We start from the raw sequence: 23363 nt of genomic DNA, 5'->3' as shown, positions 1-23363 counted from the left end.
TGAGCAGGGAGCAGCCCTCTTTTATGGCCCAACCCAAATTAGCTACTTTAATTGGGCAGCGACCATCCACAGAGGGATGCTCTGTACCAACAAACAAACATAATCCCATAAAGTGATTCAGCACAATGGGACCACCTAATACAATTTACTATAACCGCTCCAAACCTAAATAACACAAACCAAGAAAATCCCCACTGTGCAGAATGAATACAAATTATCTACCAAACTTCCCCTGTTACGTCTCACGCCTTGGCCCCTTCCCTTTGCAGGAATGATATAAACACTGTGTTTCACTGCGGAGCATGCTTGCGCAATGGGACGGGGCATAAAGACAAACTGGGGAAGTGTCAAAGGTAACTAAATGAACAAAGTGGTTTATGGATATATAACAAAATAAAAGATGGAAGATGAAGAGAAGTGGGTAAGAGACCAAATTGTCAAACTTCAAAACAGAATCACACCCCAAGACAATGACCAACACATAATACTAAAATATACGTCCAGAAGTTCCTGAGGGCGAGAAGTGGACATGTTCACTTACTCACACTGTCTTTGCACATTCTTAAGGGCATACCATGTCTGCATATAAACTACAAAACCACCTCTATCACCACCGTACACTTCCACATTTAGCTTTTCTAAATCTAATTAAGAATAATCTGGTCATTTCTGAACTTTTGCACTTTTGTCACTCATACAGGATCATATTTTGCTCCCTCTTTTTCCAGCTTCATTTCAGTCAGGAGATTGTGTATTTTTCTTATTTATATGTAAAATAATGTAAGACTGGAGAAAGACAGCTTACCCCTGTAATACATCCCCCGGTTGCACAGTCATCCTCCCTCCTTCGTCCCTTGTCCTCACTCTTTTTAATCAAGCGTTATTACATATTTGGCACGAGTTCAATGATCTAAAAATACACACAAAGAACAAACACTTTCAATACAAAACTCACTAGATTAAGGGGCCTCCTAGCTGAATTTCCAGACTCCCACATTAATGCACTTATTATCTCAGGATGCACACAGTCACCTATGCAGCCCACTCTCCAAAAGCAGCTTTATTCATAAAAAGTCAATACAAGACTAATTATTTTAATGCAGAATGGCATCTGTTATGTGTAATACTGATGTAAACAATGCACTGAAAAACAGCTGAGTCCGATAGAGGAATTAAAAACGGGTGAGGGTCATTGTGGCTCCAGGTCAAGAAGCAAAGAACTGCTGCTTAGCCCTACAATCCACTTCCAAAGCCACCGCACATGATTCCTATCAGGAACGGCCGCAGGGAGAGGAGATAGTGAGTTGTGGCAGAGAAGGAGGAGGAGCAGGAGGAGCAGGAGGAGGAGAGGGAGAGAGGACAGTCTTACGAGTAGTTACGAGCACCCACTCAGACTTTTCTCACAAGCAGCAGCCCTGGCACACTTGCTCACATCGCCGGCGTGAGTATCAGATCACCAGCCACTCAGAGAGGATCAGTTCGTAGCAGATGATGATGGCTCCCCGTGTGTGCCTGTTGGCTCTGTCTGTAGCAGCACTGGCAGGTAAAGAGTTTTTACTCATTATCTGTGTCTGGTCTTTCTTTGCTGAGTTTCTACAAGGATCAATGTGTTTGTTTGTGATGATTACAGAAACTGTGTCAAGTCTAAAAGCTGGACATACATGTAGGATGTTGTTAGACTGAAGAACTACTCTTAACGGTGTTTGGATTTTCACAATGCATCTGCCTTTTTCATGTCTTCAGGATTTCCTGGCTAAACAAAATGACTCAGAGGGCAATAAACAGCTCTGTTAACATCCAAAACTGCATTTTTTTTCATGCGCAACAGATTAGATACAGACATTCATTTGAATGAATTACACTATCTAGATTAATCTCATATCTGCTTCAGCATTCTCCTTGAGTTTGACTTTTGTCCTCATAAAATCTGAGCTTTGAGTTACTGAAATGATTGCTCATGACACTTTGAGAGCATGAAAACACCGTACAGCAAGTTACTCCAAAATAAAAAAATAAAGGTGAAACTGATCCATCAGTGCTCATACATCAGTTGCTCATTATTTTAGCATCATGTGCATCTGCTTTCAGGAAGCGTCGTGCATGCTGGTGCTTTGGAGCGGACCGAGAGGAACTGTTCTGCAATTCCACCGGTAAGAAGTTGTGACAGATACATCCGTAATAGTCTTACAACATTTATTTATTTTTTTTCTCCATAAAATGACAAAAAAATAAGTTGCAACTTTGACCTCAAAGTTGGTCACCCAATGCCTTCCTGTTATAAAACTTGAGTGTTTTAGGGTTAATGATTACAGAGGAAGATAACAAATGAGACGAATCAGCAGTTTCTCAGGTTTTGATTTAATCTGAAGAGCTTTCCCTTTTATGTGTGTGTCTCTCTGTGTGCACGTTGCAGTTACTCCCCAGTACAGCAGTGGACACCCGGCTCCGGCTGCAGCAGCTACGAGAGCGAATGCCTCATTTGAATATATCTGCCTATATTATCCCTGGCACTGATGCTCACCTGGTACATCTGCCATCCGTTCTAATGAATACATCTGAGTTGGAGGCTTCAGTGTGTCTGTGTGGGATTTTAACCTTGTGTGTTTCTCTGATAGAGCGAGTACATCGCTCCTCGTGATGCCAGGATGGCCTTCATGTCTGGTTTTACGGGCTCCGCAGGTACAATCCTCTCCTCCACCTCCTCCTCTTCATGACTCAACTCCCCACATCTGACAGCTGCGGTCACACAGCTCCTCTGCTTTCATCCCACATCCTCGCCAGCTCCACATTCATTTGTTTTCTTGGCTTTCGCTCACTGCATCATTGCATCTTCTAATTCCTATAGCTTGAGCCATGGATCAAGAGGTCTTTAGCAGTGAACAGAATTAATAATTGCTCGTTCTTTTGTGCTCAGCTGTTCCAGATGAGAAGAGAGGGGACAGATTAGTAAATTGAAGGTTACGCAAGAATAACCTGCACAAACTACATGAAAAGTCTCATTTTCTGAGCTGCCATAAATAATCATGTAGTTGAAGTGTATCATTCAGATGTGAGGGTGCAGCAGAAGCATGATAATATCCAACCCCAGTTATGTGTGTGTGTGTCTTCTTCACCCTCCTGTTCTTCCACCGCTGTGCTCATATTCGTCAACATAAGCTCTCCCATCAACATATGTTTGCAGCCACCTCGGATATTTCCAGCCTTTGGACATCAGTGTCAGAGCTGACCACTTCACAGCCCAGTTGTCGCCCTGCTTCTCCCTAGGCACTGCCGTAGTTACTCAGACCAAGGCCGCGCTGTGGACAGACAGCCGCTACTGGGTTCAAGCGGAGAGACAGCTGGACTGTAACTGGGAGCTGGAAAAAGATGGTAGGAGTGATTAAATTGCGCTTACTTGTTATAAAAACACTGCACACATGGATTCCGGTTAAATTTTTGAGGGTTGCTGGGATTTTTTTTTTTCTTTTCTGTTTTTAGAAATAGCCTGTCAAATGTTGCACATGTCATTATAGGGTTTTGTTAGTAAAAATAGCTCAAAAACAAAGTCACAGTTTGTTTTCTATTGTAAAAACATTAGCACTCTACATGGTGACTTCTGTGGAGAAACTCGTGAATATTTTACTTGATGCTTAGTGTTTGCCATCATTGTTGACTAATTGCTTTATACATTTCTTAAATTGTCTTCATGTAACCGGATGACTCGTGACATTTACTGATTTTCGAACAAAAATAATCCTGAAAACCCAAAATCTGGCAATGCTTATTTCTCAATGCCAAAAGAAGAAAAGAAAAACCTGAGCAATGCAGTGGCATCCGGTCAAAATCCTCCTCACATATCCGCTCAAATCGCACATTCATCAGTCAAATGCTAAAAATACTCACAAGATGATCAAATATTAAGTAATGAAAACTGTCCCCGATAAAATTGAACTTTTTCTGAGATTTCTAGGGATTGGGGGGTTAAAAAGTGATCAGAGACACTTGTTGACGTTGACTTGACTTATGGTAGGATCTCAGAATAAGAGATGTACCAGAGATTGTTGCGTTTCTATGCAAAATAAACACGGTGCAGCCACGTCTAGCAATTTCTACTTTGCAAGACCTTCTGGGAAAAGGCTCTGATTCAGATTATACAACAGACTAAAGGGACAGTGTGCTTTCATGAGACAGACAGCTTCCAGCCACCCATCATGTTACCTGTTGACTCCAACATACACTACCTGTATATGGCAGAGTTTCTGAGCTTTTTATTGTGAAGTTTCTTAAAGTTATGTTGATCATAGTTTGGTTTGGACTTCTGTGTTTTAGTCCATACCAGAAACCGGAGTTTTGCAAGTTTACAGACATTCAACCAATTAGAAGACACTTAAGACAATGTCTCATTTAAACGAGGAACATTACTTGTGATATATTTCTTTATCATTCAAGCTAAGTACTATGTGCGCAGAGCTTATCAGGAAAAACATGTCTGGAAATGGCCATCTGATGTCCATGTTAAAAGTTGACATTTAACCCAAAGTTGAATATGAAACCACTGGTAACAAAATACATTATGCAAAGTTTTATTTATAACAATAATAAATCCGGCATTTTACTTATTGCACCTTTAAACTAGCTGAATTTACTCAAAGTGTATTTTTAAGCATCTTTATGAGAGCTAGTTCAGGTGGACATCTCGAGCAGCATCCTCTGCTCACTTTCACTCTTCTTCACGGTTTATTCTAATTTCTCTTGTTTCAAGGTCTGTTTTAGTCTAATTAATTCCCTCTGATGTCTCTCTCTGCCAAGCTCACCTCCTTCCCAAAACTTGAGTGTTTTATCAATAAGCAAGCATTTGAAGCTTCCATTACAACAGTTGACAGAATTTCTAAATCTCCATATTCAGTATCATAATAATCTAATTTTTAGAAACTGTTAAATGCAATCATTTTCACTGTGTTTCCTTTCAGCTAAGATTTTTTTAATACAGGATTTGGATGAGAAATATAAATAACCAATACTGATATACTTGACTGTTTTTGTCCTGTGGAATCAGAGATAACTGTCTTGTGTCATGTTGTAGTATCCGTCAGCAGTGTGGTGCAGTGGCTCATCTCTGAGGTCCCGCCAGGCAGTGAGATTGGCTTTGATCCCTTCCTCTTCTCCCTCAGTGAGTCTCATTTCTCGGTTTCACCTCACAGTCCAGTTTAACATCAATAAAGTGCTCGCCCAAGTAGATGGAATATTATTGATGGAGCTGGCAGACGCCTCCCGAACTGTTTACTTGAGATTGATTGAATTCAGTGTGCGTATTCTGCAATTTCCTCCATTAGAGATGCACGAAAACTACGCCATCAATCTGGAGTCCAGTAATCTTGGCCTCAAGTCCATCCCTGATAACCTGGTCGATCAAGTGTGGAAGGACAGACCGCAGCTGCTTCCTGACAGCCTCACCCGCCTGCCTAACAGAGTCATACGTAGGTTTCTTTCTATATTTGTGTGCATGGTACTAACATTTACACACGCCGCAGTCTGCCAGTCTGCCTGTGTGGTGCCGTTTATCTTTGCGCTGATAAATACCTGCAAACTGGACAGAGAGCAATAAGGAGATCAGCAAACACAGCCATAAACAGCTTGTTCCTGGCTTTACGGTTGGCTGACAGGTTAAATACTTACTTAAAAGCACCGGAGAAGTCTCCAGGGGGGGAAGATGTCTGGATGCATTACGGGGCATGATTGGACTTAATGACTGGAGAGCAGAAAAACAGGACACATGGAAAACGCCATAAAACTAATCATGTATGAGTACATTTGACTACAACAGGATCCTACTTACTAACAAGTTCACTTGGTCAGCTGTATAAAGTTGCAAAATGCTGTTCCAAATGTAAAGTGAATTTAATTGAGGATACATGCCTACCGGTAATATTCTACAATCAGTTGCTGTCACCTGCTCTGGCCCCTTAATCACATGTGATAGGGTTATGGATAATGTCTTATTCGTGTTAATGTTGCTCAAATCAGCTGATGCATCCTGAAGGACATGCAGGGCTTATGTTTTTATCTTTTCCTTTTGGTTATAAGCTCTGCTTTTCTTTCCTGCTCTCCTCAGATGTGGGTGTTGGAGGGAACATGTCAGATGCATTAACTGTGAGCAGATGTTGCTCCGTAAGGGTGTGTTCTTTCCACTGTGCTTTTCTGTTTTTACTGACTATTTTCAGACCAGGGACAATGGTTTTAATTAAATTGAATATGCAGAGGATGTTGTCTTATAGCCAGGCTTCTATGAAAGGCAAACTCTGTTGGTGATGCTGCATCCTTGACTAGTATAGTCTTTAGAAACCCAGTGCCACATCAGCCAACTTGTAATCTCAGTGGTGAAAGACAAAAGAACTGATATTCTCAATGAAGAGGATGTGAGCTTTACACCATTCCCTGTTTTTGTCCAGTTTGTTTAGGCTATTGAAAATGTTCACAACCCTGATAATGTTCCAGACTTCCAGATGAGCTTCACAAACACAAAAAACGTTCACAACAAAAATTCTGTTATCTTATATCCTCTGTTATATGAGCACATGAGCCTCGCAAAGAGTGTTTGGACTTCTTCCAGCTTGGTACGGCCACCTGAACAGTCAATCTAGAAAAATAAACTCCTTAAAGATCACTGTTATGGCAACTCAACCCCAACCTTCCTCGAACCAACCTTTTACTGATAAGACAGAGAAGGTGAGGGGCATTGTGGGTGACAGCTGCCATCCTCTCCTCAGCTGGCAGCTATGGTTCCTCTGGCAACCAAAAACATTTATAAGAAGTCATTCATCCCGAGGGTGATCAACATTCAGAAGTCTTCTGAGTGACTGACACTGACTCAGCTTTGATTGATATCTTTTCTGCCTGTCCTGTTGGCCGTCTGTCTGTCTGTCTGTCTGGTGTTGCTGCGTCTCCACTTTTGTTGAGACAGAGAGGATTTTCCATCATGGTGGACCAATAACTCAGTTCAATTCATGATAACTCTCAGAGACCATTTCAAAAGCACATCAACCGTTTGTTGTAGGTGGATGTAAATAAAAATAAAGTGCATGTGTTTGCAGAAAGGTCCTGGCAGGAGAAAGTGGAGCACATAAGGAGCCTGATGGGAGACAATCCATACAAGCCCACAGCTCTTTTACTCTCAGCTCTGGATGAAACAGCATGTGAGTACATTTTTAATATGAAGTTGTTCAAACCAGTGATTTATACTGCTGGTTTAGAGAAGTTGAAAATATACTAAACCGCAGATGAATTCATGAGCACTGCAGTAAATATAAGCATGTTAGAGGAATATCACCCTGCTGCTGGACATGGCTGTACCTGCAGAGCATCTATGCTTGTTTTTGGCTCAGGTCTTTTTTGGACAGTAAAATATATCAAAAATACATTGAAGAAAAAAGAAAAATACCCACAAGATTAGTTTGACTTAAAACAAAAAGGATAAATAAATGAATTTAGTTTAATTGCAATGAATTGTGTTAAGTATTGCCTTTGCTCATGGTTCAAGTACATTACTTATAGATAGAAAGCTATAAACATATTGACAAATTGGTAAATAAATATCTAATTAGAAAAGCGGCTGATGAGATTGAAACAGTATTAGGCAGGGTGCAAAGGAGAATTTCATCAGGATAAACTTTGCTCTCAGTTCAGGACCTTGTCAATGCATGGCGAATTATTCAAAAGCGTCTTCCTTAAGATCCAAACAATTAAAGATCTTCTCCTCAAAGCATTAGTGACACTGACTGCAGATTCCAGGATTCGTCTCTATGTTGGAAATGACAAGGACACTGAGGGAATCACGTATATCTGACACAAGTGGTGGATGCAAACAGTAATGGCTGTAAATGATGTACATTCTAAATGGATATGAAAGCTACTGCTCACACTCTGGGGTGGTGTTTGTTTTTTATGTTTTTTTTAGGGCTCTTTAATATGCGTGGCAATGACATTCCCTACAATCCTTTCTTCTACTCCTACACACTTCTAACAATGAATGAGATCTGGTAAGTTTTTGGGGTTTTTTTTGGTCTTGTCAGAGATTCATATGTCAGTAGCAGGATAACGATTATGTATTCTACTGTAAATATAATCACAGACACCACACACTTTTACTTTTCTTACTTTCTACTTTTACTTTGCATCAAATAAAGGCTTTTTGTCCACATCAACCGAGTGACTGAAGAGTTGAAGTTGTACTTGAACGCCTCCTGTAGCGGGCCCCTCTGCGTGCAGTTGAAGAGTTATGACTCTGTTCTTGAACATCTGAAAACATATGTGGCCCAGCCGGAGATTAAAGTGTGGATTGGTACCGAGTACACAAACTATGCACTTTATGAGGTCATTGAACCACAGGTATGCACCTATTTTGTAAACTATTTCCTGTTTAGCATTTGTACAACACCAATAGACATTCTGCGCCCAGTAAATCAACTAAAATGTAATACATTTGATCATTTATCAGCAGTATTATGAGGCATGTTGTTTTTTGGCTTTTTTTTTTGTTTTAATTACAAGTTTTCTGCATCATTAAGGAAAAAGTAATGACGAGCTCCTACTCTCCTGTGCTGACAACAAAAGCCGTGAAAGATGAGACTGAACAGCAAATACTGAGAGATGCTCATGTATGTCTCTCACACACACACAAATTCATCATATGTCCAGATGCACAAAAGCCTTTCAGATATGAAGTTTAATTGGGAGAATTTCATCCAGCTTGGAAATCATTTCTTATAGTTCTAAAGCAAACTATTGATTAATCTCACCCACATTGACCACATTTTTCACCAGCGTGACATTTTGTCTGAGCGTTCTGCAGTGATGTGATTGTGACTGAGAGTCTCCTGGCTGGTCAGTGTGTCTTTGGGGCTCTGTGCAGGTGAGGGATGCAGTTGCTGTCATCCAGCTGCTGATGTGGCTGGAAAAGGTTGTGCCAGAGAGAAATAATGAGACTGAGCTGAGTGCTGCAAAATATGTCAATGAATGTCGCAAGTGAGTACATAGTGTAGTTATATGAGGTAGGAAGGGGTTTGGGGGTGTAAATACAATGCAATATTTGTACCACATACATATACATATACGTATATGATCAATTCTAATGCTGGAGCTGATATGAACACCATTACAGCAAACAGAAGGACAGCAGAGGCCCAAGTTTTGAAACTATCTCTGCGAGTGGACCCAACGCTGCTCTCGCCCACTACAGGTGAGCCGCACCCAAGTTCTCCATCCTCTCACTGGCATGGTTTTTATAATTCACGTCATTAATGTTAAAATGTTCTCCTCTTCTTCCAAATGTTTGGAAAGGATTTGAATGTGGTTACATGTCAAGAATTATGTGTTAGATGCTCAGATCTCCAAGAGCCAACAAAAAAGACATCAAATGCAAATACTAAAAGGAAATAGGAAAAGTATTCATCACATTTGAAGTATTTCAAATGTGATGTTTTCAGGTTAAAGCAGACATATGTTTAATTCAGGAGCAGCTGTGGCTCACTAATTAGGTTTGTGGTTTGAGCGCCTTGTTACACGTTCCTCCCGATGGTTACGTTTCTATGAACATGTAAAGAGTATAAGCATGCAGTTAGGAGGTGTAACAAGGTGAACAAACTGACAGAAATAAACCTCGAAGAGACAAAATTGACATGAAGAAAATCCCTGGGACAGTGCACATTTAAAAAGTGCACAATACATACTAGATGAAGAGTTGTAAATTGCTTTACAGACTATAACTAAGCTTAAAACACCATTTACCTTTTTTGCAAGGTATAAAGAAAAAACTATTATAAATTATGTCATATGTTCTTTCCCACTAGGTGAATATCTGGACTGCAACTGAGTGTATCTAAATTACCAAGAATAAGACTTGATATATAAGTCAAATTGCATTAGATTTAATTAAGCAGTTTCATGCAAATGGGTCAGCACATACGTCAGGCATCTCGATGCAGAAAGACAAAGGGAAGCATAATGATTTTAGAGCACGATGATTCATTCTTACGATACTGGTTGACAAATCATTGTAATGTCAGGGCTAACCTTTCAGTCTGCACACTCTAAACAAGGCTAAATTTGCTCCTCACAGCAGTTTCGGTTAAATCCAAGTGGCCAAAGCTACATTTTCCCTCATAAAAGTTGTGCAGCCTCCCATAACATTACACCAGTATACCCAAAATGCATGCACTGTACTGTATCTTTCACGGGAGTGGGGTTTAGTCACAGCAACAAAGTTAATCTGCAAGTCAACAAGGGTCGGAGGCTTTGCTCAACATGGTAAAAACAGCTAATTATTGTTTCTAATTATTCCCCTCTCCAAAATGAACAATAATACCAAAAACAACTGTTTACGCTACTTTATGTATACTTCACATTTCTGTAACATATCAATAATATCTTACATTTCTAACAGTGCAATATATTATTGTTATCGTTTCAATTCCATCATGCCCTGTGCTGCAGCCCAACAGAAGAAACCACCAGGAGATTGACAGTTGACGAGATGTACCTGGTGGACTCTGGTGGCCAGTATCTGTGAGTAAGACTACTCTCTGCTCACACGTCCACTTTCACTTCACGCTCGTTCATTTGGAATGAGTCACGTTTTAATGTCTCTCAACTAACAGAGACGGGACCACTGACATCACGCGGACCGTTCACTGGGGGACACCCACAGAAATGCAAAAGGTAATATTGATACTGAGGGATGTTATTAACATAAGTTGCTGAAGCAAGAAATGCTTGACTATGAAATTCTTTTGCAGCTGATTTCCTTTTTAAAGCATTGAATTTTTCATGTAACGCAGTAATATTTGAAATACTTGCTTAACATGTACCGTGCCAATCTTTTAGCATATGTTTTGCCTTCCCAGGAGGCCTTCACTCGGGTTCTCATGGGAAACATTGAGATATCTCGAACTATTTTTCCCTCAGGGACAAGAGGTGAATGAAAAATATTCAGGCAAATATTCACTGCTGAAATATTTCCATAACTCACCACTAGAGAGCCCTCTTCCTCTACTGCTATTGGAGCAGGATGTTATGGATTCATCATTAACATGATCATTTTTAACCAACAGGTGTAAACATAGAGATGCTTGGACGCAGGGCCCTGTGGGAGGTGGGCCTGAACTACGGCCACGGCACAGGCCACGGTGTCGGAAACTACTTTGGCGTTCATGAGTGTATGCTTTTTTTTTTTTTTGTCTTTTTCCTTTTTCTTGCAATTATTTTTATTTCAAGCAGCTATTGTACAACAGAGTTCTGAAACAGAAATCCAATCTTGTGATTCAGTAGATCTAGAAACACCCTGAACGTGATAAAAAAGAGAGAGTCTGGGTTAAGCTATGATCTATTACTCACTAAATATAATATCAGAGTAAAAGAAAAGTTGGCCAGCAATGCACCACATTACGCAATGTGGTCAATTACGATGTTGCTACATAATTTGTGTGCAAGGGTATAAGACAGTAGGGTTGCTGTTCGTTGACATCAACAGGAGCCAGTTGAGGTGACCCGAGTATCAGGCTAGGATCCCTCCTGGATGCCTCCCTGGAGAGCTGTTTCAGGCATGTCCCACCAGGAGAAAGCCCTGAGCTAGAGACAGGACACTGATGAGGTTATATCCCTCGGCGGGTCTGGGAACACCTCAATATTACCCCAGAAGAGCAGGAGGCATCGGAGAGGGAGGTCTGGGCCTCTCCGCTTCAGGCTGCTGCTCCAATTTAGATTGAGCAGACATTAACAGGAAACTTATTGATTGATGGACTTTAATACTGTAAAAGTTTGAATCATTGTAGTTTTTAGAAAAAGTGTAGATATAGATATATAAAAGATCTGAATCTAAAAGGCCATATTTTTTAAAAAGCTCTTTAAACGTGGCATTGTGCATAGATTTGCAGACAAGGCGAAGCATATTCAACAGTCAAAGAGGAACTCAAATAATACTGAAATTGTAGACATTTTTGAGCATAATCCTCCACAGCGAGTTTCCTCTAACCCTTAGAGGGTGTTGAATGTTCCACTTTACAGTGCAGGGCTCTGGATAGCTTAGTGGGTTGAGCGGGTGCCATTTAAAGAGGTCATTGCCCTCGTGCAGACAGCGCAGGTTAGAATCCCGGGCCGTAGCTCTTTCGTACGTCTACCCCCTCTCAGTACCCATTTCCTGTTAACCTACTTTGAATAAATGCCACTACCGCCACAAAAAAAACTTTACAGTGTAAATTTGTTTTGCTGTACTGCCTCGAGGCATCATTTTAGTAAAAAAATTAAATAAAATTATATTGGTGCAGTTTCTCCAGAATGACTCATATCGTATCTTAAATTAAATCCTGGACAATATAATCATTGTATTTGGGTGCTGAATATTCACAGGTCAAAAGATCTTTGTAATCCAAGCCATATTGAGTATAAAATCACGAACAGCCAAAAAAGTGATGAAGATTCAACCATGAAAACAAAATCTACAAAAGTTCAAACCAAAACAGAACTCTTTTCTTTTTTTTAGCTTTACGTCCATAATTGTCAACTTTTTTTTACTCACTCAATATTTAAACATTTCTCTAGGGCCTGTTGGCTTTCAGACCAACAACATTCCCTTCAGAGCTGGCATGTTCACATCTATCGGTGAGACTCTTTCTTTCTTTCCTCCATTCATAATAAATCCATGTCCTCTAAAGACTCAGCTGAAACAATTAACTTCACATTTTACGCCTCCCTTGTTGGAATAACTAAAGATATCAATCTCTGCATCTTTTGTGCCTCAGAACCTGGATATTACAAAGACAATGATTTTGGGATCCGGATTGAAGATATTGCAGTAACAGTGCCGGCGCAAACAAAGGTAGACACTTTATCAATCCTTAATGTTAGTTTTAGTTTATTTATTTATTTTTTTGTTATTAATGTACTTATGTTTCCTCCAGTATGGACATAACTATCTAACCTTTGAGACGGTGTCACTGGTTCCGTATGACAGAAAGCTGATCGACACCTCGCTCCTCAGCTCAGCACAGGTGAGAAGCTGAATCTCACAGCATCGGTTTTGCAGTTACGAGAAATCAGGCTGTTGCTAAAAGAAAGAATGGGACACTGATATGTTCTTACAAGTTGAAGTGACAACTCGTTACTTCCTTAAAACTGAAGTTTCTTATTTGGATTATGCAAATAGTGTTAGCTTATACGTCAGTGTGATATGAACATCGGCTTTCCTTTTCCTGCAGTCGAGAGCTGGTTTCCTCTTAAAATCCCCATTTTACACATGAGCTTGAAGACTTGCTGCAACTCAAACGTCACAACGGAAAAAGAGAAAAACAAAACCACGTGTGAAGTTAACTTGTGTTTTGGTTCTCTTAGAAAGGAAACGAATATGTTTTACCGCTTTGTGGTTTGAAGAATAACATTGTGCATGGAAAAGAAAAGAAAAACACTAGGGGGGTGATTAAATCTGTTTTGCTACAATTCTATCAAAATTCAGTTTAAATGACCTCAGTATGCCACTTCTTATTTGAGGTCAGCATTTCCATTTGTTGTTATGATTTCATGTTTAGCTGTGTTCGACCTAAATGTTTCACAAGGGAGAACATTTTGAGTCTGTCTCCAGGAGCTCCACTGACAGCGGTCTTGTCTCTGCAGCTCCTGTGGTTGAATAACTACTACGAGAAAATCCGGGAGCTGCTGGGTCCTGAGCTGGACAAGCAGGGGCTACAGGAGGAGAAAAACTGGATGCTCAAAAACACAGAGTCCTTCGCTCACTCTGAATCCTCTGCCTCCGTCTGTTCCTCCTCCCTGACCCTCATCATGCTGACAATCACTCTCCTCCACAATGTGGTCTGACCGTCTCCTGACCTGGACTTCAACGCAGACACTATAGTTAGCACTATGCAGTCTCCACTGAGCAGCTACACCAGGTTGACAAATGCACAACAATTTGGCACTTTTAAGAAATCAATGATGTGGTTAGTGAATGAATGGTTAATTATTTAATTCTGTGCTTTTTCATTTTGTGTTGTGTGAATTTTGGATGTTTCAGCTTAGTTTTAACTGGACATTTATATGAACAGCTATATAATTTTTATTTTTTATTAAAGTAACACACTTTAAAGCAGTGGTGTGGACTCATAATGGACTTTTAATCTTTAAAAACCTTCACACAGATGGATGAATATTTCACCTTTTTCATCTGAAAAGCTAAATGTCTTCAAGAACCGATAAACACCTTCTCTTAAGCACAAACCGGTGGGTCCCGCCAGGAGCAGAAGGATGATAAAATGCACTTTTTAGCATCTAACCTGAACCCCCCCCTTTTGTAGGTGGTTCAGTTTTGAAACCATGGATTGTTCAACCACAGTCTCCACAGGTTAATTTAATGTGAATGTACAGTTGGGGAGGTGTTTTAATTTGAAAATTCACTGGATTCTTTATTCTCATATCTGACTTCTTGCCATAGAATGATGTCTGCATTTATTGGATAACATCCTTGTTTTGACCATTTTCATTTGCATAAAATTCAGCAAAATGTATTTTGCTGACATTCTGCCTGGATACGTTGCCTTTCTGAGATGCTTCACACAACGTGCATCCTTGCTTTCCACAGAAAATGAATGGGATCTCTGAGATACAAGTCATTTGTCAGCTAAGATTGACCAGAATAGTCACAACTGACAGCGGTGCAGCTGTTTTCACCTGGTGGGACCCAGGGGTTACATTCCTGCACTTACAAGGAACATGTCTATAGTGTCTGTAATGTCAAGCTCCAACTCCAATTTTGTCCCTGCCAATTTTCATTATTGGTCCAAATGTTTGGCTTTTTTTTAGTATTTCGTTTTATTAGGGGCACGTTGCACAGAAGGGATTTACTCATAAAGTGCAAAAGTTCTCATACAGGCTGGTTTAAGGTGATGCTGCCTCAAAACCTTATAAATGAGGAAACACCCTGCGGGCTGACCAATGCTATAACCTCATCAGAATCAGGGTTTTCACACCACGTGTTTGCAGCACTGCGTCGCATTAGTGGCCCAAAAAAGGCCCTGTCCCAATACTATCACAACCCCTCGTTTTCAGCCCTACCCCACTACATTTTGCGCGTTCCCATGAGGGTAGTGGTGTCCCAATTCCTCTTTCCACCTAGGGGTAGTGAAGAAAAGTAGTGTAGTGGCTATGAATCTGTCCCTACGGATGTAGGGATTTCTAGGGACAAAAAAATTTCCCAGAATGCTTTTTGTCGTCATTTGCGGACTGAATTCAAAAAAAAAAACATGGCGGACATTTCTTATTTTTTAGTGAATAAAATCAATATTTTGAGTTTCTGCATAAAAATGCGTTTTTATTACATTTCTAGCGAGAAATATATATTTTACTTTCATAATATTCACTTAGTGAATGTACATAATCACTAGTTTGCCCGTTGTTCGCGAAGATCACGCCAGAATAAAGGCTGATTTATGGTTCCGCGTTACACCAACGCAGACCTACGCCGTAGGCTCTGCGTCGATGTTACGCGGCGACGCGCACCGTACGCCGTACCCTACGCCGTACTCTACGCCGTATCCCTACGCCGTACCCTACACCGTACCCTACGCCGTACCCTACACCGTAGGCTCTGCATCGATTTAACGCGGACCCATAAATCAGCTCGGCAGGCAGAAATCTCAAAATTTTCGGAGCAAATTTTTTTACAGGCGTAGCTACAACTGTTAGATTTCATCTATTAAACCAACATTTATCTTCCTAAATAATTTATTTCAGTCAGCTGTAATTCTCCACAGAGCTGCAGGTTTATCCCCGGGACGACGGCGCAGGTTGACCTGGCGATCACGTCTGTACGTGAGCTGCTGCTGCTGCTGCTGCTGCCGCTGCGCCCCGGACCGGCGGCTCTTATCATCTCCGAAAACATCGGGTCAAATTTCTTAACAGGCGTTATTTGGATAAACTGAGCCCAGGTTGGGGATCTTAACAGTTACTTTTATGCCTGAAAAAATATTAAAACTTAATAAAGTGGCATATTAACAGCGCTACAGCTGAAATTAAAACAGCTTTTGGCTCTCAGCTTCCTGATTTTAGGGGTGGTGCTGAAAGTAGGAGTTGTGGGAGTATCGGGACAGGCCCCTGGGAAGATTTCAAGTGCCCTAAAATCTGTCCCTTCTTTTATAGGGGTAGTGATAGAAAGTAGGGCTAGTGAAAGAAAGGGGGAGTATTGGGATTGGGATTGGGACAAAAACATATAATGAAGACGCATTCATTTGAAGATACAACTTTTCAATGAAGTCCTTTTCATTTGCACTGTTGCGTCAGGTAAGTAAGTTTGCGCAAGTGCTGACATCCTGTTGCTAGGCAGCCATTTTGTCAGTATGTCTGGAAAGTGTGACAGTGCGGCCTGCATAGCAACATGGGAAAACATGTTGCTCACATCTGTATGCTCATGTGAAACATCTGTGTACTGTATCTGAATTCACATGGAGACCCCTTTCCACCAGAGTTCCATAGTTCTCAGAAAATGTGTGTTCATCCACTCTACTGTTCATGCTAAACAGAAGGAAAGAGGAACTACAAGTAAGAGATCATTGCTTTTTGTGGACGAAGGTCTCTTCAACTGTAGATGTGTCATAGTTACTGTTAAACATTCATGTGACGTCATAAAACAGGTTCCTCATCTTTACCAGATATCCTTTGAGCAGAGGTTCAGAGTAACTTCATTATTTTCAAATGACCCATGAAAGTTTCCTCACAGCTGATTTGCATATTGCATAAACCCATATTTTATTCACAACACAATGTAGTTCATCTCAGATGTTCATGTCAAATTATAATTTGAGGAAGTATACCATCTTAAGAAAAAAGAATAGTTAAACTGAATATGATGGCAGCAGCAAGTTTAAAGCAGTTGGGATAAGGCATTGTTTACCACTTTTTAGCACATTTGTCCTTTTAACTACAGTCAATGTATTTAATCACCAGTCAGGGATCTTAGGAGACATGTTTTCAGAGTTTTATTTTATTATTTATTCGTTTATTTAGTTATTGTCAGTTATCAGAACTATTCTGCAGTCCAGGATCGTCTTTGTCCTATTTTTTGTTTCATTTTGCATCAGATTCATTCAGCTAGTAAAAAGTGTGAACTGCAGGCAGACCAGTCCAGTACCCAGACTCTTCTATGACGCAGTCTTGCTTTTGTAACGGATCCCATATGTCGCTTAGCATTGTCTTGCCGAAAGATGTAATACTTGCTGCTCTAAATACTCTGACTCTGATTTTCAAATGGTGCATCAAATTTTAAAGGGATATTTGGGGTTTTTCAAAGTAGAATTATAGTATTTATGAGTAGTTAGTGTCTCGACTGCATTAGTCTCACCCATCTTAACCTAGAGCATACTGGTGGGGTTTCTGATGGGGAACCAGGCTAAAAGCTACTCCTAACTCAAACCTCAAAAGTTTTTGCTTTTTTTAATGGATTGAGTAAACTGTGTATTAGACATATTTACAATGTATTGCTTTTATACCATTGTACTAAATGTTCTGCATTTTATTATTCACTACGTCACAGCAGAACATCCATGATGCAACGTGGTCTGCAGTCTGGGTAACATGGTCTGTGCTGCAAAACCTCATTGCAACATAGACTATGTAATGTCTGATGCAAAAGGGACGAGTGCAAAAATTCACAATATAGCATTTGACAAAAATGCTTTGTAATATGTATTGTTTTACATGGTAAAAAAGGGGGTTTCTGAGTAAAGTTGAATGAAAATTAAATAACCATGTGGGAAGGGTGCACCCTTACGTTTGTCCCAACCAGAGCAGCTATACGTCCCAACAGATCTCTGGGACCCTGAATTGGAATAAGCAGGTCTGGATAATCAACGGATGGATAACTTTTAGTTGTCGTCAGTTAAAGGAGCTTGAGGCTCTTTTTAAGAAATGAGACTCTCTAGCGCCACCCTTCACCACGACGGCCGTCGGGGGTACTGCAGCCAACAGCTAAGCCGGCATGGGAGAACGGGGAGAACGCACATGCAGCGTCATGTGACGTCACATCCGCAGCCCAGCGCGGGAAATTCGGGACCGAATTGCAGCACATTTTGCAGCACACAGCCTGTTCAAGGCAAAGGAGAGATACACTAGAGGGCTCATTCTTTTGGGTTTGGAACGCTTCATCTGACATTATTACTAGAAAAATTCAAACGTATACGAATTTTTTTCATAAATCCTTCCTCAATCCTGCCTCAAGCTCCTTTAAAAGGTGGCTGTTGGGTTACACTATGGGCGCATTAGAGCATGTCACCAATTGTGGCCACAAATTGTGGAGAAAATAGAAAATCTAGGTTTTAACATTTAAAAACTGAGACTACTGACGGTATTGTAACTATCATCTAAACTTTAAAGGTTGTAAAGTTAAGAGAGAAACACAAAACACAGAAGTGCAAAACTAAAATTAGCCAACATTTTCCATATGAGTGAAGCAGGTTCGGCCCTCAAGCAAGTTAAACACCTCATTGTCCAAAGGACAAGTGGCGGAAAATTCTTAATGTCAAACCCTGAGAAATACACCTGAATGGGATTTTATTTTCTCAGATAATTATATTTCTCGTGGGTCTCTGATTTGAGATCCAAGTTGTACAAGCGAAATATTATAATACAGTTTGGAGGAAACAGAACTGGACTGTGCAATCAGCTGGCTGGAAATGTGGCCAGTGACATCCATCCATCCATCCATCCATCCATCCATCCATCCATCCATCCATCCATCCATCCATCCATCCATCCATCCATCTATCCATCCATCCGTCCGTCCATCCATCCGTCCATCCATCCACCATCTGTACCCACTTCTTCCAATGCAGAGTCACAGGGGGTCTGCTGGACTCTATCCAAACTCACTTTGGGGGAAAGGCCAAAGTTATTTTAGCTAGTTTTCGCTCACAGAAGGCCCGGGCAAAGGCACGGTAGACCTGATTGTTTACTGGGAAGAAAAAACGTGTCACGTGATTATTAAAGGAGCATGAGGCTCCTTTTAAGAAATGAGACTCTCTAGCGCCACCCTTCGCCACGACGGCCGTCGGGGGTACTGCAGCCAACAGCGAAGCCGGTGTCGGTGCTTTTTTTTCCCACCTGCTTTTTTTTATCGGAGGTTCGGAGGTCTCCCGTACGTGATGACGTTCCGTCTTGTGATTGGCTTTTGACTGTTTGCGTGAAAAGACCAGGAACAGAGTGACTACAGCAGCCGAGAGAGAGAGAGAAGTCATTGAAAGAAGGTCGTGTCGTGAACAGCAGTTATATGTTTCTTCTCCCTTTTACCTCCACTATGATCTGCTGCTTCTGACTTTACAGAAGTGTATGTCTCTATGGCCGCGTTCAGACTGCAGGCAAATCTGATATATATCTGATTCCTTCTCATATCCGATTTTCAGGGCTGACTGTCCACACTGTTTTTAGCAAGTGTCCATATCGGATATGGCTCTGTTCAGACTGGGCCACATCATTGACTGATCTGACGGGTTGCCGTAGCAACGAAGTCGGAGCGGAGGCGTCACCCAGCGTATTGTGTGAAGTCATGTAATTGCGACATCAAAAACAATAACAATATGGAGCCAGCTCACATGCTGTATACCTGTAAAGCTGGGAATACACTGTGCAATATTTTAAATCGTTTGAGACTGCCGCATCTCACTCTAATCCTCCCGTCGGACCTCTGTGTACTGAGGCTGGTTTTGGGGCAAAACGTGCGTCCTGCCCACCCGATCAAAGGTAATGGGGATCCTTTATTTTTTTTATAATTTTATTTTTTTATATATATATAAAAAAATATATATATATCTGTACCGTTCCTGATTGGGTCGGCACTGCGCATCATTTTTAGACATAACAATGAACGCATACCGCATGTGTCTCGGCGGAGGGACCCGACGTCCCAGCAAAATGAGAAACAGAGAAAGGTGTTCAGAACAAAACCACCAGCAACAAACCAACCAACAAAGCTCAGAGTTAACAAAACGAACCAGCAATGAACAACCGCGTTCCGCGTTACACCGACGCAGAGCCTACGGCGTAGGGTACGCGGCGACGCACACCGTACGTGGAAATGCGGTCTTTTTCTTTGCTATTAAAACATGTTGTAATGTGAATTTGTAACGCTTAAACTACAAATAATATTTTTTGACGTGACATCAGAGATTGTACATGCTCTCTGTGTAAGGATGAGTAGCTCCACAACTGGAAATGGGCGGGTGGTTTGGAGCGTCTGGGACAGTCATATCCGATCTGAGTGTTTGGAGCTGTTCAGACTGACACGCATCTGCCCATATGAGATATGGATATGAAATCAGATATGAAACTACCTCCTGGAGGTGGTTTCGATCTGGTTTGCAAAAATCGGATATCATGCGGTTTGGGACTGTTCAGACTTCAAAAGAGTCATCCAGTTTCAATCTGGATGGGCTAAAAATCGGATATTTGCCTGCAGTCTGAACGCGGCCTATATGTTCTCATTGTTGAATCTGTAAATGTCTAAGCAAAATAGTCATAATACATTATATAAATATAATTAAAAAAATGTAACGTCAACTAAGCGCTCACTGATTAATCCGCAATTGCCAACAAAGACGTTTTGAATGTGAAGACATGGTGAAAAACTACCTTCCTAGCTTAACATGGCAAAAAAATACCATCGCGGAGAAAAAATGCACACTTCCGGGGAAAATATTTCAGCCCGATACAATCTGGTACTCACACCGGCACGGGAGAACGGGGAGAACGCACATGCAGCGTCATGTGACGTCACATCCGCAGCCCAGCGCGGGAAATTCCGGCCCGGAATTGCAGCAAATTTTGCAGCACACAGCCTGTTCAAGGGAGAGATACACTAGAGGGCTCATTCTTTTGGGTTTGGAACGCTTCATCTGACATTATTACTAGAAAACTTAAAACGTATACACATTTTTTTCATAAATCCTGCCTCCATCCTGCCTCAAGCTCCTTTAAAGTCAACATTGAAATCATAGTAACAACTACCAACTGACATCAGATGAACATTGACACACAGGGCAAAATAACTGTTTCATTCAACATTGTTTTTGTGGTTGTGGAGAATTGAAAATGGAATCATGATTAAAATTTCTGTGGTGATTTTCTGTCTCTTTAAATTCTAAAAATATATTTTGATGTAATCAGGATAAGATTAATAAAATGGAAATGTATGTAAAAGTTGTATTTTGTTGTTTTTATATCTTTTTGCCACCTGCTTTTCATCCTAAAACACCTGTAAAACATCCAGAAGACCCCCATAACAGAAGTGAGTGTAGATAAGAAATGGATGGATGGATGCAGCACCCTCCCTAAACCCAGAACACGCCTCATCTTCCAACGGGGGCCACGTTTTGCGCGAGGGGACGCAATTGCTATATGCGTAATGGATGCGCGTATGCGCTACTGTGAGGAGGAGGGGAGAAAAGAGATCTGAATGGTATAAGTAATCTGGCCGTGCGATGATTGGCAGCCCCCGAAATCTGACCAATCAGAAGGGTGGGCATGCAGGCAGGCTCTTGCAGAGATTTCAATTTTTCATCCAAGAGAAGAAAAAAGGCAAAACACGAGGAAACTCATGCTTCACTTGAAGGTGGGTATGTTGTTGAAATAAAACTTTGTAGGACAAACACCTGAGCTGCCACTCAGATGGGAATCTGTCTTCAGTCTCTGTCTAGACTGGAGATTTGGGTTTTTCTAGCAGCCCTGATGAACATTTATTGAACGCCTTGTTAACGCCCTATTCACCTCTGTTGAAAAAGAGAGGTAGAATGACCAGTTGGTCGTATATAAGCTACAAACTTTAGCCAATATATAATAAATTGGCTATAGTTTTATATCAATTTATATTGTTAAGAAGTGTTTGACTATTTATATAGATAAATGTGCATCTGTAAAAGGCACACGTGCGTGTTTAGCTCTGATTTCCGACCTGCAAGACCTGCTTTCAGTTTTTTGTGGGGGATTGAGGTGGTGGAGGTAACTTTCTTTTGATGAGTAATTGATTGCTATTTGTGACTTGTTTATTTCAGTTTTAAGTTTTTTATTTAATATTTATTTATTATTTCAGGGTTTTTTTTTATTTCATTTGACTCATACAGTCAAACTACTTTATCTACAGTACATTTGTTATTATTGACGAGTTGTCGAGTTAAATGGCATACGGTCATTCTGTACCAGTGATACATTTGGGATGGGGAGAGGTTTGAGTGTGGGGGTCCTCCAAATAACATTTCCCTTAGGGACCCAATTTGGTCAGAGGCAGCCCTGGATGGATGGATGGATGGATGGATGGATGGATGGATGGATGGATGGATGGATGGATGGATGGATGGATGGATGGATGGATGGATGGATGGATGGATGGATGGTGCCTAAGCAAGTTATCTTTTGCTGATTCCTTGACGGCACTGATCAGCTAACAGACAAGTATCAAAGCTTATACAAAATGACAGGTACGCTGAGGAGTTATTATATGCTTCAATCATGGACCACGCCACTTCTGACACACCAAACCTTCTGTTTGTGTTGCACAGTCTTGTTGGCAAGTTTTGAAAAGTTCTGAGTCACGAAGAAATCTTAACAAATGCACAATGATAGATAAGATAAGTGAACATAGCTGATAGCTTGTGTTTTACATGTGTTACATCATACACTGGCGGTTTGTCAGCAGAAAAGATTATAATTTTTTTATTGACTTTATACAGGCTTTGGTCTGCTATTAAAGTGAAAGTTCATTTCTCTGATCAAACTTGTACGCCAATAAAGTCAAGATGATGTCTATGTTCCTCATCATTGATGAATCATCAAGAACAGCTTTCTGTGCTGAAGATTAAACCATATTTTTCTTTCACTTCAGTTACATAAACACTTTTGAGCTGTGGGGTGTGGGAACTTGTTTATCAGAACTGAATCCTAAAACATCCACCGGTTTCAGTTTTATTCCTTACTTTCCTTAAGATTTATTGGTAATGGTGTCAAAACGTTACCAAATGAGTTTCACTTCTCCTTCTGATGAAATACTTATGTAGTATTGTAGTTACATTACTTATTCCATTTTGATTGGGTAACTGATAATGAACCTCTCCAGCACTGATGACAGAGTCGAGGATAGGATTTGTCGGAGGGTTAGTTTGCTGCAGCATGTGTGCAACTTAGAAACTCACATTGTGCAACAGCACAATTTAAGCCAACAGCTGGCATCATTTGAATCTTTACGCTTGTAACATTTGCAGTGTGTCCTCAACGTAAACAAAGCAGGGACGCATGTTGCACAACAGCACAACTAGCGGCCACCATTTGTAAGGGTTTTTCTAACTACTGAGCACAGCTGCATTTATTGA

The 23363-nt window shown here is 40.8% G+C and overlaps 1 protein-coding gene across 1 annotated transcript; it reads left to right on the top strand.

Moving 5' to 3' along the window:
• Positions 1-1384: 1384 nt before the first annotated feature.
• Positions 1385-14113, top strand: xpnpep2 (X-prolyl aminopeptidase (aminopeptidase P) 2, membrane-bound). The gene is made up of 21 exons (XM_061725662.1): positions 1385-1543; positions 2089-2150; positions 2414-2524; positions 2616-2679; positions 3265-3369; positions 5063-5149; positions 5313-5456; positions 7071-7172; positions 7934-8015; positions 8163-8364; positions 8544-8633; positions 8888-9000; positions 9137-9214; positions 10468-10539; positions 10632-10692; positions 10878-10947; positions 11085-11189; positions 12571-12630; positions 12771-12847; positions 12930-13019; positions 13639-14113. Exons 1-21 carry the CDS (start codon positions 1489-1491, stop codon positions 13837-13839), a joined length of 2031 nt encoding a protein of 676 aa, XP_061581646.1. The 5' UTR covers positions 1385-1488; the 3' UTR covers positions 13840-14113.
• The last annotated feature ends 9250 nt before the right edge of the window (positions 14114-23363 follow it).

Source organism: Cololabis saira, chromosome 7 (assembly GCF_033807715.1).
Source record: "Cololabis saira isolate AMF1-May2022 chromosome 7, fColSai1.1, whole genome shotgun sequence".
Lineage (NCBI taxonomy): Eukaryota > Metazoa > Chordata > Actinopteri > Beloniformes > Belonidae > Cololabis > Cololabis saira.
Note: the sequence above shows the minus strand (reverse complement) of the source record. Positions and strands in the feature narration are given on the sequence as shown.